This window comes from Lissotriton vulgaris, chromosome 6 (genome assembly GCF_964263255.1).
Source record: "Lissotriton vulgaris chromosome 6, aLisVul1.2, whole genome shotgun sequence".
Taxonomy (NCBI): Eukaryota; Metazoa; Chordata; class Amphibia; order Caudata; family Salamandridae; genus Lissotriton; species Lissotriton vulgaris.
The window spans coordinates 1,290,898,563-1,290,912,881 of NC_141694.1; the positions used below are offsets into that span (position 1 = coordinate 1,290,898,563).

General features: G+C 40.4%; 1 protein-coding gene across 1 annotated transcript in view; it reads left to right on the forward strand.

The window, feature by feature from the left end:
* The window catches only part of ADGB (androglobin), a 1,363,241-nt gene that overhangs the window by 1,143,592 nt on the left and 205,330 nt on the right, over positions 1-14,319 (forward strand). The window contains exon 30 of the mRNA XM_086927423.1: positions 14,050-14,240. Within this exon, the coding sequence (XP_086783549.1) occupies positions 14,050-14,240 (191 nt within the window). The remainder of the gene's footprint in view (positions 1-14,049; positions 14,241-14,319) is intronic.

A 14,319-nucleotide genomic window follows, 5' to 3' on the forward strand; every position in this document is an offset into this window, starting at 1 on the left:
CCGTGCAGATCTTGTATACTTGGCGGTTGGTCCCTGCTTGACGACCTGGCTTTCTGGGCCTTTCTTAGTTTCAGGATCACTTATTTTTGGTTGGGCAATGCAGGATCAGCATTGTTAGTGGGAGTTGAATGGGAGGCCTCCAGGGTTGTGGTGCGTGGTTACTGTATCTCCGAACGGTTTGGGGTGCGCACCCAGCTCCACCAGGACATTAGACAGCAGGAGGCGCTCCTTAAGGGGCTCCCCCTGGAGTTGGGGGAGAAACAGGAGGGCAGAGAGTGGATGTTTGCTGAATGGGAGAAATTGTTTGCAATGTTATAGCGCCCTTGCAGCAAAATGACTACAGGACTTATATTGCAAGGGCTTACATGGAGAGGGACAAGTCTGGAAGCATGTTAACCTGGCTCCTTTGGGACTAGATAAGGCGGCATGCCATTCTTCAGATTAAAGACTCAGCGGGCCATGACACTGGGACTCACGCAAGAAACAATTAATATGGTATTCCTGAACTTCTATTTGAGCTGTACGTGGCTGGCGCAGGGGTTAATGAGTTGAATGTACTTCCTTATATCGCAGATTCCTCCCCATCAGTCCTGGACCCCGCAGTGACAGAGTGACTAGGTGCTGATATTACTGTGCAGGAGGTGCAAGCGCTGTAAAGGAGATGGCTCAGGGCAAGGTCCCCGGCTTGGACAGACTGTCCATAGAATTCTACTCCTCTTATTCTGCTGCCCTTGCCCCTAGGTTAGTGGAAGTTTTTAACAGAGCATGACAGCAAGGACTGCTTCCACCCTCTTTGTGCAAGGCCACACATGTGTCTTCAGTGGATTCCTACAACCCCCTCTCTATGCTTAATGCAGATTATAAAATCCTGAGTAAGTCTGGTGAACAGGATTTTGCCACACATGAGCAGACATGGTTTATACCTGCTCATAGTATCTTGCCTAATATTCACCAGCTGATTCATGTCCTGGGCATGCAGGGAACCCTCCCACTGGACTTGCTGGCATTGTCTGTTGACATTCAGCAAGTGTTCAATTCCCTGGATTGGGAGTTCTTTGTATGCTACTTTTCTCAAGATGTGGTTTTGAGCTAGCCTTTGTTAAATGGACTAAGCTATTATATACTCAGCTGGCGGCAAGGGTTCAGACTGACTCAGTAATATCTGATGGGTGTACAGTGGAGAGGGGCACCCAACACTGTTGGCCCTTGTCTCCTCTGTTACTTGCCCTGACTGTAGAGCCCTTTGCACTGTTAGTATGGCAGGGTGGACAATATCGGAGCCTACAGTTATCGGTGATTGCTTATATATTTCATTATATGCAGATGACATGCCGCTGTATATGCGCAGAGATGCCTTCTGACTTGAGGGTATGTTGACCTTCGAGTGAATGGATGACCTGGAGGTTAACTGGCATAAGTTCTGCACCTACCCACTTCAACCTGGCTGGGGGGAGATCCACCTTTCCACTGCCGTGCTGCCACTGTACTCTGAACCTGTACTCATTCAGTACCTGGGAGTAAAAATGTATAGATATGTGGGGATGCTCTTTGAGGGTAACTTTGCCCAGGCTATGACTGCACTGCAGCAATTGGTCAGCTTTTGGACACTCTCCTTATATTGGTTGGCGGTCAGATAGCCATTCCTAAGATGATGATTCTGCTGTGCAGTGCTTAATTTGAGCCAGTAGTTTCTGGTGCTTGACACAGCACTTAATTGTCAGCACTGGCTCTCGTGGCAGTCCACCACATGGCAGTGCTTTCTGTTTAATTTTGCAATGAGCACAACAACTGTGTTTTTTAAGTCAAATTGCATTGAAAATAAATAATACCAGCCTCTCACATCATTATTATAGCAGTGTGTGGCCTGAAATAGTGTGAACTGTTACCCTTGTAGGGTGGGCAGGGCTGCTCTGCTCTCGGAGCAGGGCAAGGGAGGAGTGGTTTGCCCACTCCTAAGTGTGCAATGACTGTTTGGTTGGCCATCTCGGGCCGCCCAACCAGTCATGCACACTTTCCCTGTTCTCCATGCAGGCTGCATTACAGCCTACATGGAGAACATGCCGACCTCTTCAGCCCCTGGCTGAGCACTGTGTGACAGCTTTCAAACCAATCACAACGGTGCATTGCAGTGTTGGGAATGGTCACTGGAGCTTTGACGCTTAGCAAACACAATGCTGCATTGCGGCATTGTTATTGGTCAGTGGGGCCTAGCTGTGCTTCCTGTTCCAAGACGAGGAGAGTAGGAGCCGAGACAGGGACCATCGGCAAGGTGAATTTTGTTGTTTGCATACTCAACCAACCCCCAGCATGACTCCCCTCCACTGTGCCCCCCTGCCCCGTCACTCGCGAGCCATGCCAGCCACAACTTGGTGGCAGGGGCAATGCATGCGGCAGGCTGAATTGGTTTCAAAGAAGGGTCCTAGCACATAGGTATTTTTACAAATTAAGCTCTGCTGCTCTGGCTCCTTTATCTGTTTGCACCTTTAAGGTTGAAATCCCTAGGGCGTACCTTTGGGAATTGTATATCATACTTCTCACATTATATCGAGGATCTTTGAGAAGCAGAGTGGCCCTGCAGAAATTGCGATTGTCAGTAAATGAGGGTGGTATGACTGCCCGGACTTTGAGCTTTTCTTTTAGCCATTCAGTTTCAGTGGGTGGCTCAGTGGTGATGGTGATCTGGGATGCTGTAGGCCACTGGGAGATTGGTACACCTTCCAGAGCTTTTTTAACTTGGATTCTGCTATGACCTGCCCCTGCCGCAATGGTGCGAGATGGGAATGTCCTAGTTTGAACAGTGCTGTACATGTGGACACGGGTATAACAGATGTTGCATACAATGGTCCAATAAACCTGCGCCCTCTTCTTGATGCTTGCTCAGTACTGGCACCACACAGGAGGTAGGGCTGGTCAGTGTCTGTGGCCTGAGGCAGGGCTCACCATACTGGGCTAACTGTTTGCAGGGGGTGGGGCTAGCTCCTTCCTGGGCTTGAGGGAGATGTATGATGTTCTGGGTGGGCACTTTCTGTTGCATTAGGCTGTGCTTGGTGGAGGACGGGTTCTCCATAGGGCGCTGTTCATTGGGGTGTAGGTGGACCTGTCCCACCTGCTCCAACACTGGGTGATGGATCTAGGAATCGTGCTCAGTGACTCTGCCTGGAGAAAACCCAGGCGTTCACCTCCAAAGGGTCCCGAAATGCTGGATTTAAACTCAATCCGTGTTACTTCCTGCACTGGGTGTACCTCACCCCTCGGTGTCTACAAGCTATGTTTCCTGGGTTTCGTCAGCATGTTACTGCTGCCATGCTGCTGATTTGGGGTTCTATCATATCATATGGACATGCCCAGTGCTGGCGCCATACTGGTCCTCCGTACTGCAAGTTATCCTTTGGCCCACAAATAGATACTTTGACTGCTTCCCATAGATGTGCTTGCTGGGCCTCCATGCGCGAAGTGCGACCTAGAAGGCAACGGGCAGGTTTTCAGATTTGTTGCTTGTTCTTGTCTTAAGTCACGAAAGAAGTGCCCCAGTGGCTATTAGTACACCAACCATACAAAGCTTGCACACTACCTCACACCAGTGCTGAGAGAGAGGACATAAAGAATATAATCCACAGATATCTGTACTAAAATAGTGATTCATTTTATTAAAATACATACACAAGTGTACTTCAATTAAAATAGGGAACAAAGTACATAGCTGTTAAAAACATAGACATTTTTTTTAAAAAAAAGGGATAAAAACCAAAGTATTAGTTACATAGGACAATAAATTGGGAACAAAAGAAAAGGACACTAGTTCCTAATTCTAGAGCAAACCTTCTAAATCAAGTCAGTATTCAATTGTGTCCACAATGGGTAAAAATCCAATATTAGTTTATATTATTTTATTGACATTTTCAGAATAAACAACAGAAACAAGACATACAAAAAAAATAAGATCATTGCAAAAATCTAATAGAATATTAATAATATAACAACATCATAGTCTTATCGGATTGGAATAGGATAACCATGTGTAGATAAAAACTAGAAAGAGGAAGGGCAGAGTAAGGTACATCAATAATAGTCAATAAATATTACTTTATAAATAGAGCTACTATGAAACATCAATTAATACAATGTATACTATATATAAACTTTATAGAGGTAACAAGTAATAAATATACCATTCATTTGATAAATAAGTATCCACAGGAGTCTAAAATAAATGATACGAAATGGAATTCTGACAAACCCCAGATAAAGATAATTGTGCACCTCTTCGTGTAAAAATAACCCAGGACCACCAAGCATGAACTGATAGTCTTGAGACATCTTTCCAACAGAACGTAATGGATTTTATCGCCGCTGAAATAAAAAAATTAAAAAGTTTGCATTTAAGAGGACTTAAATCCTGTGATAAAATCACAGATTTCCATATTAACAATTTATACGATGTCTTCTTGAATATTGAGAATCTTTTTAATAATTTCCCAAACTTCTGTCCAAAATTTGAATATTAAAGGACAAGTGAAAAGCATATGTTGTAGTGAACCAGAGTGTAAATTACAATGCCAACATTTATCAGATTGAAGAAGTTTTGCTTGAGATAAACGCACTGGAGTCCATAAGCAATTAAATAGAATATAGGAATTAGTTTGGAAAAGTGAAACAGGTAACCATCCAGATATACTATAAAGCCATATATTTTCCCAAGTATCAATAGATAATGAGAACGATAGTTCATTATTCCAGAGCATTGAAATCATATTTATATTACTGCCTAGATTGTTGGATAATCTTTTATATAGAATAGAGACACCATGAGCATTTGTTGAAATAGTTTGGATAAAATCAGCTTTTATATTAAAGGGAATAACTTGTGAAAATGAATCCAAAATTGAATTACATAAATATTCATATTTTATAAGTTCAGAATTAGCTAAACCAAACTTTATTTGTAGATCAATAAATGGTAAAAATGTATTATTAGAATAAACATCTTTAAGATAGAAAATACCAACTTTAATCCATGAGAACTCAAAATTGACATTTCTATTCAATTTCATAACATTGCTATACCACAAAGATAATTCGACTGTATTGTACATGGGACATTGAAAAATTGAGTCCATATCATTGAAAATCATTTTAGTGGATTTGAGAATAAGAGATTTCTGAAAAAAAGATTTTTTAGACATTGTTAACAGAGTGGGAAGTGGAAAAGGTTCCACAATGGATTTTTCAATATTAATCCAAGTAGGAGGGTTTTGTAAAAAGGAGTGATTAAACCAAATAGCACTTTGTTTCAAAATAAACAACTTATGATAAAGAAGAAAATCTGGAATACCAAAACCAGCATTACATTTAGACAGTTTTCATTTTTTATAACTGATACGAGGAGCTTTGTTATTCCAAAGAAGTTTGGAAAGAAGTTTATCAATATCTTTATAAAATTTTAATGGAAATTTTATGGAAACCATGGCTAGGGTGTAAAAGACTTTAGGAGCAATATTCATTTGATTAGATTCCATACTACCCCACCATGAAAGATATAATGAGGCCCATTTGGACGTTTTATCTTTAATGTACTTTAACACAAAATCACTATTTAAAGTTAATGTTGATTTTATAGAGGAAGAGAATAAAATACCCAAGTATTTTAATTTATGCTTTTGCCAAATGATATCACGCATAGAAATCATATCTGGAGTACAATAAACATTTAAAGGAAAAAATTCAGTTTTGTTAGTATTCAATTTATGCCCAGATACTAAAGAATAGTGTTTTATTATTTCAATTAAGGAAGGAAAAGTAGTTAATGGATCACTAATGAATACAAGCACATCATCAGCATAAGCTAAAGTTTTAATAGTAACATCTTTAACCTTAATTCCTTTAATAGTATCACAATTCCTTATGGTAGTAAGAAAGGGTTCAATACCTATTAAAAACAACAAAGGGGAAAGGGGACACCCTTGACGTGTACCTCTGAAAAGGGAGAATTGATTAGAAACTTGGCCATTAATAAATGAACGAGCAGTAGGAGCAAAATATAAAGCTGAAACCATACGAATAAAAGTATCACTAAAATTAAAAGACGATAAAGTGTGAAATAAAAACTGCCAAAGAAGTTTGTCAAAAGCTTTTTCAGCATCCAAAGCCATGACTCCTGAAGGATTAATTAATGTGTGACCTTGTTCAATGACATGTAACAAAGTTCTTGTGGTATTAGCAGAGTATCTATTTTTCATAAACCCAGATTGATGAGGATGGATAATAGAGCCTAAAACAGGGGATAAATGTGTAGCCAGTATTCTTGCATATAATTTACAATCTTTCTTTCTTTTTTTTTTATAAATCTTTTTATTATTTTAAAAACAAGGAAAAAGAATAGACATATCCGGTGCCATACATACATTCATACATAATTATAGGGTGGACAAGTACAATGACAGGATAGACGTGGAACAACAAAAGAATCGCTGAGACGCCTGCGCTAGTGAGTACGAAGCAGGATTTGCAGCATTACAATCAACAAACAACTAACGGCAGGCCTTCAGAGTCCGCCCACCCATGAAATCAGAATAGTTGAAGAACTTGAAGCATGGCAATCAGAGACTGGAATTTAAACAAAATCAGGATATTTCACCAATATTACTAATAAGGGAGAGACTAAAGAAAGATTGAGGAAAAAGAAAACCATAAGAACAAAAAACAGAAATAAAACAATAAACCCATCCCCCCACCCAGGCACCCCTGCATATGGCTATCGCCTAACCCCAGCTAGCAGTGTGCCTGTCGACCTAACTAACTAAGTTCTAAAAGTAGAAAAGAGAAAAAATGGGGGAGTGAATTTCTGTATAGGCTCCCGGTCCCCTCCCCCCCCATCAGAGACAAGCACCGCCTATGATAAAAATACAACTTTATCTAAGATCACAGAAAGAGCAAATTAGGGGGAGCTGTGATACACCGCCCAGCCTCCCGTGAGTCCAACCGTTACAAATCCCACATCCATTAGGCCATAGTACCAACTCCGGTCAATCGATCTCAGCCTTGGCCCTTCTGAACCATCATGCAAACCCATCCCGGTAGGACCACTACGTCTACAAGAGAATCATGGTGCAAAAAGAGTCCGAAAAAATTCAGTCCAAAACAAATCAAAGTCAGTAAGTACTCAAGAACCCCATCTGCACAGAAACGCTCCCTCATGGACGTATAGTCCCAATGTTGTTTTCTCCACAATCGTATAGTCACCAAAGAGGGAAAGTATGAAACTGAAGTCCAAGAACAATCACCAACAGGAGTCTCCGGGAATGAAACGCCAATCGATTCTCCCAAAGTCAGCAATGATGGTAGGCTTAGCAATACGTTCAAAACACCGGTTCTGACTAAGGGCTTCGGCGCCTCTTGTCGCACGGGGTCCTCGTCCAGAATCAAAATGGTCGTCATGTGATTCGTAGCTGGTTGCAGTTCCTGCAGTGGAGCAGGGTCCGGTTCCACACCCCGTCTCAAATAGGCCCGCAATCATTTTGTGAACCAGGGCATCCATATGTGAATGAAATGCCCCGATGGCTGCCAATACTGTCTTCAGCGACGGCTCACGCTCCGTCCGGTCCATTTCTCCTCGCTCAGTACTGACCATATCACTTCCCCCAGAGAGCCCGGTTTCTCCGGGGGAACAGACAGGAGCGGAACGGGCGGGTGTCCGAGGGTGACTGATTGGTTCTGCGGCAGCAATCTGCACTCCGGTGCCGAGAGCGAAGATCCCGACCCACCGAAACCTCGGCGGTGACAAACCGGGTCCACGGGACAGGGACCCGGACCCCCAGAGCCACTGTCATGCCACATCACTCCTCCCTCGACGTTAGCCAATCAGAAGGACCACCGTCAAATTCGGGCAAAAAAGACCTCCACTGTGATAGACCGGTCCCTGCTTGATTCTCACGTCCGATGTTGTTTAACTGCAACCCGGCTCGGTCAAAACTCGAGGCCCCGGCTCTCCTGCTGGACTAGGCTGCAAACGCAACTCCGTCTAGCAAGCCGATTAAGTTTTCGGGATTACACCATCGGAGTGTGCATCAGTTCATCTACACAGAGGTCGGGCGTAAAATCAGGATTATCGACAGGATCATCTGGCAGGATACGGAAGTCGGCGGAGCCGAGATCCTAAGCAGCCATCTTGTTTGCTAGCGTAGCTCCTCCCATAAGTGCATTTGATATATATAATTTACAATCTTGATTAATTAAAGAAATGGGGCGATAATTAGAAACAAGAGTGATATCTTAGTCTGGTTTAGGTAGAACAATAATTAAAGCTTCAGTAAAAGAGCCAGACGTAATTCCTGATGAACCAAATGATGTAAAAAGTTGAAGAAATAAAGGTGATAGTTGGGATTGAAATTCTTTATAAAATTCTGCTGGCAAACCATCAGGACCAGGAGATTTATTCTGTTTGAGAGATTTTATAGCAATACAATTTCATCATTAGTAATGGGTAATTCCAGTCCAAGTTTATCTGATTGAGAAATCTTAGGTAGATTACAGTAGGATAAGAAAGAGTCTATCAATGAGTCATAATTAAAGTCAGGTTTATTATATAAATTAGAGTAAAAGTCCAAAAATTCATTAACAATGTCCTTATGAGATAATGCAATTTTTCCATTGGGACCATGAATAGAAGTGATTTGGGTTTTATCTTTTTTAATACGTAAATCATTTTCTAAAAGTCCCCCAGATTTTTTTGCATTGAAACTAAATTTAGCTTTGGCTTTAGACTAAGAATTGTATTAAATTCATATCTAAGTTTTTGTAACTTATCTCTATATTGTTGATCATTAGAAGTAATAAAGAGTCGTTCAAATGTTGCTATTTGTTTTTCTAAATGTTTAATGTTTGCATTTAATGATTTATTTTCATGAGCCATAATAGAGATGGTAGCTCCTCTAATATAAGCTTTAAAAGCATCCCATCTGGTAACCTTAGAAGTCGAACCTTCAGGATTCAGTTGAAAATAATCAGTAATGGCAGATAACATTTTGGTTTATTATTGTCATTGAGAGCTATGCTAGAATTCATTCTCCATCTACATTGTTTGGAAAAGGTGGACTTTAGATTTAAAATACAAAAAATCATAGCATGATCAGAGACATCAAAATTACCAATCATAGGTATTTTTATAGAGTTACTAAGTTGTCTAGTGACTAATATATAATCAATTCGAGAGTGGGAATTGTGAGGATTAGAAAAGAAAGTAAAATGTTTTTCTGTAGGGAAATGGAGACGCCAAATATCAACTAATTTACTAGTTTGAAGAAACGTTGAAAAAGCAAAATAAGCCCTAGGAGGATGATACTTCGTTTGAGAATCTATAACATTAAAATCACCAGCAACAATTAAAGGAACAGTACCAATTTTAAGTACTTCCGTTGTGAGATTAGTCCAAAAAGCAGGTTCATCCGCAGTGGGTCCATAAACATTTAATAAAAATATAATAGAGTCATGAACTTTAACTTTAACAATTAAATATCTCCCCACAGTATCAGTAACTTTACTAAAAATTTGGCAATAAGATTTCTTTGCAAATAGTATAGCTACGCCATTTTTCTTGCCATTAGCAGGAGAGGAAACAATATCGTCAACCCATTTTCATTTCATTTAATCTAAGGTTTTATCATCAACATGCGTTTCTTGTAAAAAACAAATCAGCTTTAGAACTGCCGAATTAATCTAAAATTTTTGTACGCTTAACTGGATGGCTCGAACCTTTAACATTTAGTGAAATTACTTTAATGTTAGCTATAATGGACAAGGAAGAAAGAAAAAAATAAAAGAAGAGAAGAGAACAGTGATAAAAAGCACATATAAGAAATAGTGAGTAGCTCTAGAGAATATAAAAAGTAAGGGAGAAAGGAAAACATTGAAAAAAGACAAACAAAAAACATAAATATGAACAGTGAAACGCACACGCACCCTACAAGCATTTTTTTTCTCAAGTAGTAGGGTCATGAGTATCCATTGAATGTTGCATTTGAAGATTAAGAAAACGTCTGAGGTCTTCTGGCCGATGAAAAGATTTCGAAAAAGTATCTTTCCATATGTGCATTGTAGATGGGTCAAAAAGGCCATATTTGTACCCAAGACTGCGTAACTGAGGGCGAAGGTCAGAGAATTCCTTACGCATTGCAACAGTTTCCTTAGCAAAGTCTTGATGAATGAAGATTGTGTTGCCATTAACCATTAGTGAGGGAATTTCTCTTGCAGCTTTCCTGATCAAAACCAAGTGATGAGGGCGAAAAACTTTAAATATCATTTACCTTGGTTTGGCATGTTGAGGATTGCGATGAGAGAGAATTCTGTGTGCCTTATCAACCTCAAATTTTTCTGGAAATTTGATATTTAAAAGACCAGGAATCAAGTTTTCTAAATATAATCAGCAATTAGACCCCTCAACTTCTTCGGGTAAATTAAATATCCGAAGATTGTATTGTCTATTACGATTTTCCATGTCCAAAAGATGTGAATCCATAGGAGATATTTTCGCCAGCAGTGGAGTAAAAGCATCAATTTTGGATTTATTATCTTGTATCTTAATTGAATTATCAGATATTTTCATGGACAAACTGGCCATTTCTTTTCGCACATTTTTGATCTCTGTCGCAATAGTATCAGTATCACCACGACGAGCTTGAATTTCTTCTAAAATGACAGTGAAGGTTCAGATGACTCCATCACTTTCGATTTTAAAGGAGGAGGTGAAACCTGCTGTCTCCTTTTATTGTTAGCAGAAATTTTATTTTCCATTTTTTAGGAGTAAAATAACTTTGAAGTAAAATGAGTAAGTAAATACAGGTGCAGCAGCTAAATATGGCTGTGGGAGTGGCTAGACCAAGCCAGGCCATTTCCTGATGTATACTCCGCCCCCTGACAGACACTATGTAATAGGTGGAAGCGCTATATTCATAGGCATATTTGTGGATGGATGAGAGGATGAATGTGAGAAAAATGTACTGAAAGGAAAAGGCAGTGCATAGATGGACACATTAGTAATTTATTGCTTGAGAAATCACTCATTCACTCAATACACTGTTATCTAACAATTCTGCCATTTATCCATGCAGATTAAAGTGTCTGACAGAGGTAGATTCTGCTTAGCTGCTGGGGTGAGGAAGATGCACATTTATGTCTAGTATTTGTAAAGCGCAAATAATTACCTGAAGATGTCAGGGCGCTGGTGGCCATCAGGAAGATTAAGTGAGCTATTGCCCAGAGTCACATGGTGTTGGGCTGATCTGCCGCCGGCACGGGGTATCGAACCTTAAGCCCCCGGGTTCCGGAGTCAGTCTCCCTGGCCACTGCACCAAATCTCTTCCACCTTTTCCTCTTCAATTAGAAGTTGTTTATCTTGCTACCTCTCTGTAGGAGGATGGCTTAGTATATGGTGCTCACTTATATAAGTGTAGCACCCTGCACAAACCCAGACAACCCTTATGGTGATTTTAGTGTTCTTAGATAACCTTAGAAAGCCCTCTGGTGATAGCTGTGGAAAGCAGCCTGAAGGCTTAGTGCAGAATGATTGTAAAGCAGCTTGTTTTGCCAGTACTTAATCTTATGAGATACGTTAAGTGAAAAAGAACCACATAGGGTAGTTATAGAAAATATGTATTTATTATAAACACTCACAAACACATTGCAATATCTCCTACCCGGAAAGATAACCAAAATGCACAAAATACTTTGATCATAGAACATGTAAGTAGCACAAATACCCATCGGTCTTCAAGGGGATACCAAACCATATACTAAAGTAGTGGAATACTAACCATGACCTAAGTCAAAAATGGACCAAGAAGACGTAAAAGAGCCGAGGACCCAAGGAACACCCCAAGGTGAGTATCCAGGAACCCCTCAGAGTTTGTGTGCAGAGTGGGAACATGATTGCGTGCTCAATACATGTCAATGGGTAAGTCGTGGTTGCAATTTTAAAGAAAAAGGACCCTTCCCAGCAGACCCTGAAGAAACCCTGTTGGAGAGTCACCACACCTGTGGATACCCCAGGAACCAGGATACTTACATCAGGTAGCCGGGTGCATGGGTGGGAACTGACGTTGGAAATGGAATGGAGGAATTCAGCAAATATTTTGCTGTTGAAGAAGCCGAAAGAGTCAGGTGGATCCCAAAGGTGTATTACAGGTGAGAGACACCTGCAAGCTGAGGGGACTAGTGTCTATTCCACTCAGGAGTGAGCACTCAACATACCCCCACTTCCCTAACTGCTCTTCACTGCAACCGCTGCCGGGCGGAAAATGCAGGGACCCCACCACGGGCGGCCACAGGGCTAGCTACGCCTCTGGGTAGGGGAAGGAGAGGGTGAGGGTGAGAGAACAAGAAAAGTTATCTGAACAAATGAAAAATGATGAAGAAGTGAAGAAAATGAGAATGTGCAATATGAGGACAGACGAGAGTGTTTATTGATGTTCTGTTCACAGTTGTGCTTTGAAAGCTCATTCTGCTTTTTTTTTTAAATGCTGCCATCTATTTGTCCTTGCTCTGCTCCCACTCCTTAAATCACAATGTAAGTAACACTTTCTTAGCTGCCACAAGTAAACATCATGTTGGATACCTTCATAACATTCATTTCTTTTTTTCTCATTAACACTGTGCTTGGTGCCACATCTGGTTAGGTTTATAAGTATCAGATTAAATTTTGCAGCATGCAAGCTACCTAGGCTAAAAAAGCCTGGAGCGGTTGAATGTGTCACATGTAACATGGTACAACTTTGTAACTAATATTTAGAATTCAGTTGTCCAATTCATGTTTCCACATGTCTTGGCATTGCAAGGGTAGGTTTTAGGTGCAGATTGTGTGTTATTGGGATTCCATTGACTAACACACATTCATTCCCTATTCTATTTGAGCACTGGTGGTGCATCAATGGTCATATTTTCTTAAGAAGTTGGGCTGTAGACAGTTTAGTGCTGCTGTAGGTGTAGGGCAGTTTAATATGGTAAAACAAGAAAGGGCCTCCAGTCAGCCATCACGCCTGCATCTCAATTTTTATTGAAACTCTCAGGCAGTATGTTAGCCATGACCTCTTCCATTGTCCTTGTGAGAATACACCAATATCTGCCCTTGCTTTTACAAAAAAAAAATTGTGAAATGTTTGTATTGCAATATATATAAAAGGATTACAGGAAACCAATGTTGTTAGTCCTGATGAAGACCTCTAAAATATTACAGTCCTCTTAAGTTAGGTTGAAACACACTGTAACAGTGCTTCCAAACATAGGGGCAGTAACATTTCACTGGATTGGTTTAAGATAATAGATGTGGTCTAAAAGTACTGAAAATAACACACCTTTAGCTGGATAGGTAACTCTTCTAATAAAGTGAACCCTTGTCAAATGTTGAGGGTTCCCAACAAATAATTCTTTTGAATTTATTAAATGGTGACATAGAAGTCTCTTCAGTTTGTTTCTCTCTGAAATTTGTATTATTAGTCACAGAATTTATATGAACTCCACAATTTGAGAGATTCTTTCTATTGGGTCACTTTGTAGCTGGTTGTAAAAGGCTGGAATACTTGGTACATACATTGCTTACAGATTGCTTTTAAATGTTGCGTGGAATTGTGTTCTCTTATACAAAGAAGAATACATTATTTGTAAAGAAATGTTTCTGCCTTGAAGATTAAGTACGTGTGGGGTTGTTATTAATAACTGGGATACAAGATTTGTGAATCCACAAGCAGATACTGTATCCATCAGAAAAAGCATTTCCGAAGGTAAGTAACTTGTTTATTTGCAACATAGAATGGCAGAGCCTTTTTCTGTGTTTCTACTAGCAAAGTCTGTGCATAAATTGTGCTAATGACAACGTAAATAAGAATCTAAATCTTTTCTAATATTTGATTAGCTAATCTTCACAAATGATTTGAAAGTTATAGGACATATTCTGATTTGCTCCATTTACCCCTATTTTTCAATGGCTTTCCTTCGACATGATGGTGTGTCTCGACTGGGCGTTTACTTAAAACCTGACCAAACATAACTTCCACACATGGGCAGCATCCAGACATAAACACGAGGAAACCAGTCAATCCCCCAGCGGCGAAGCTCGCGGAAGTACAGATTCTCAGAAATCAGGCACCGCTCACAAAACGCCTCGCAAAGGGAAAGAAAAATCAGCTGAGAAGGAAAAGTCGGGCAGAGACAAAGATAAACTGCATTCAGCTCCAGGCTCTAGACCAGAGTCTCGGGTAAGAGTCACTTATTTGTATGAATTCAGCGCAGCAACAATGCAGCCTTTAAATCGGAAAAAATGCTGTGCCAGCCTAC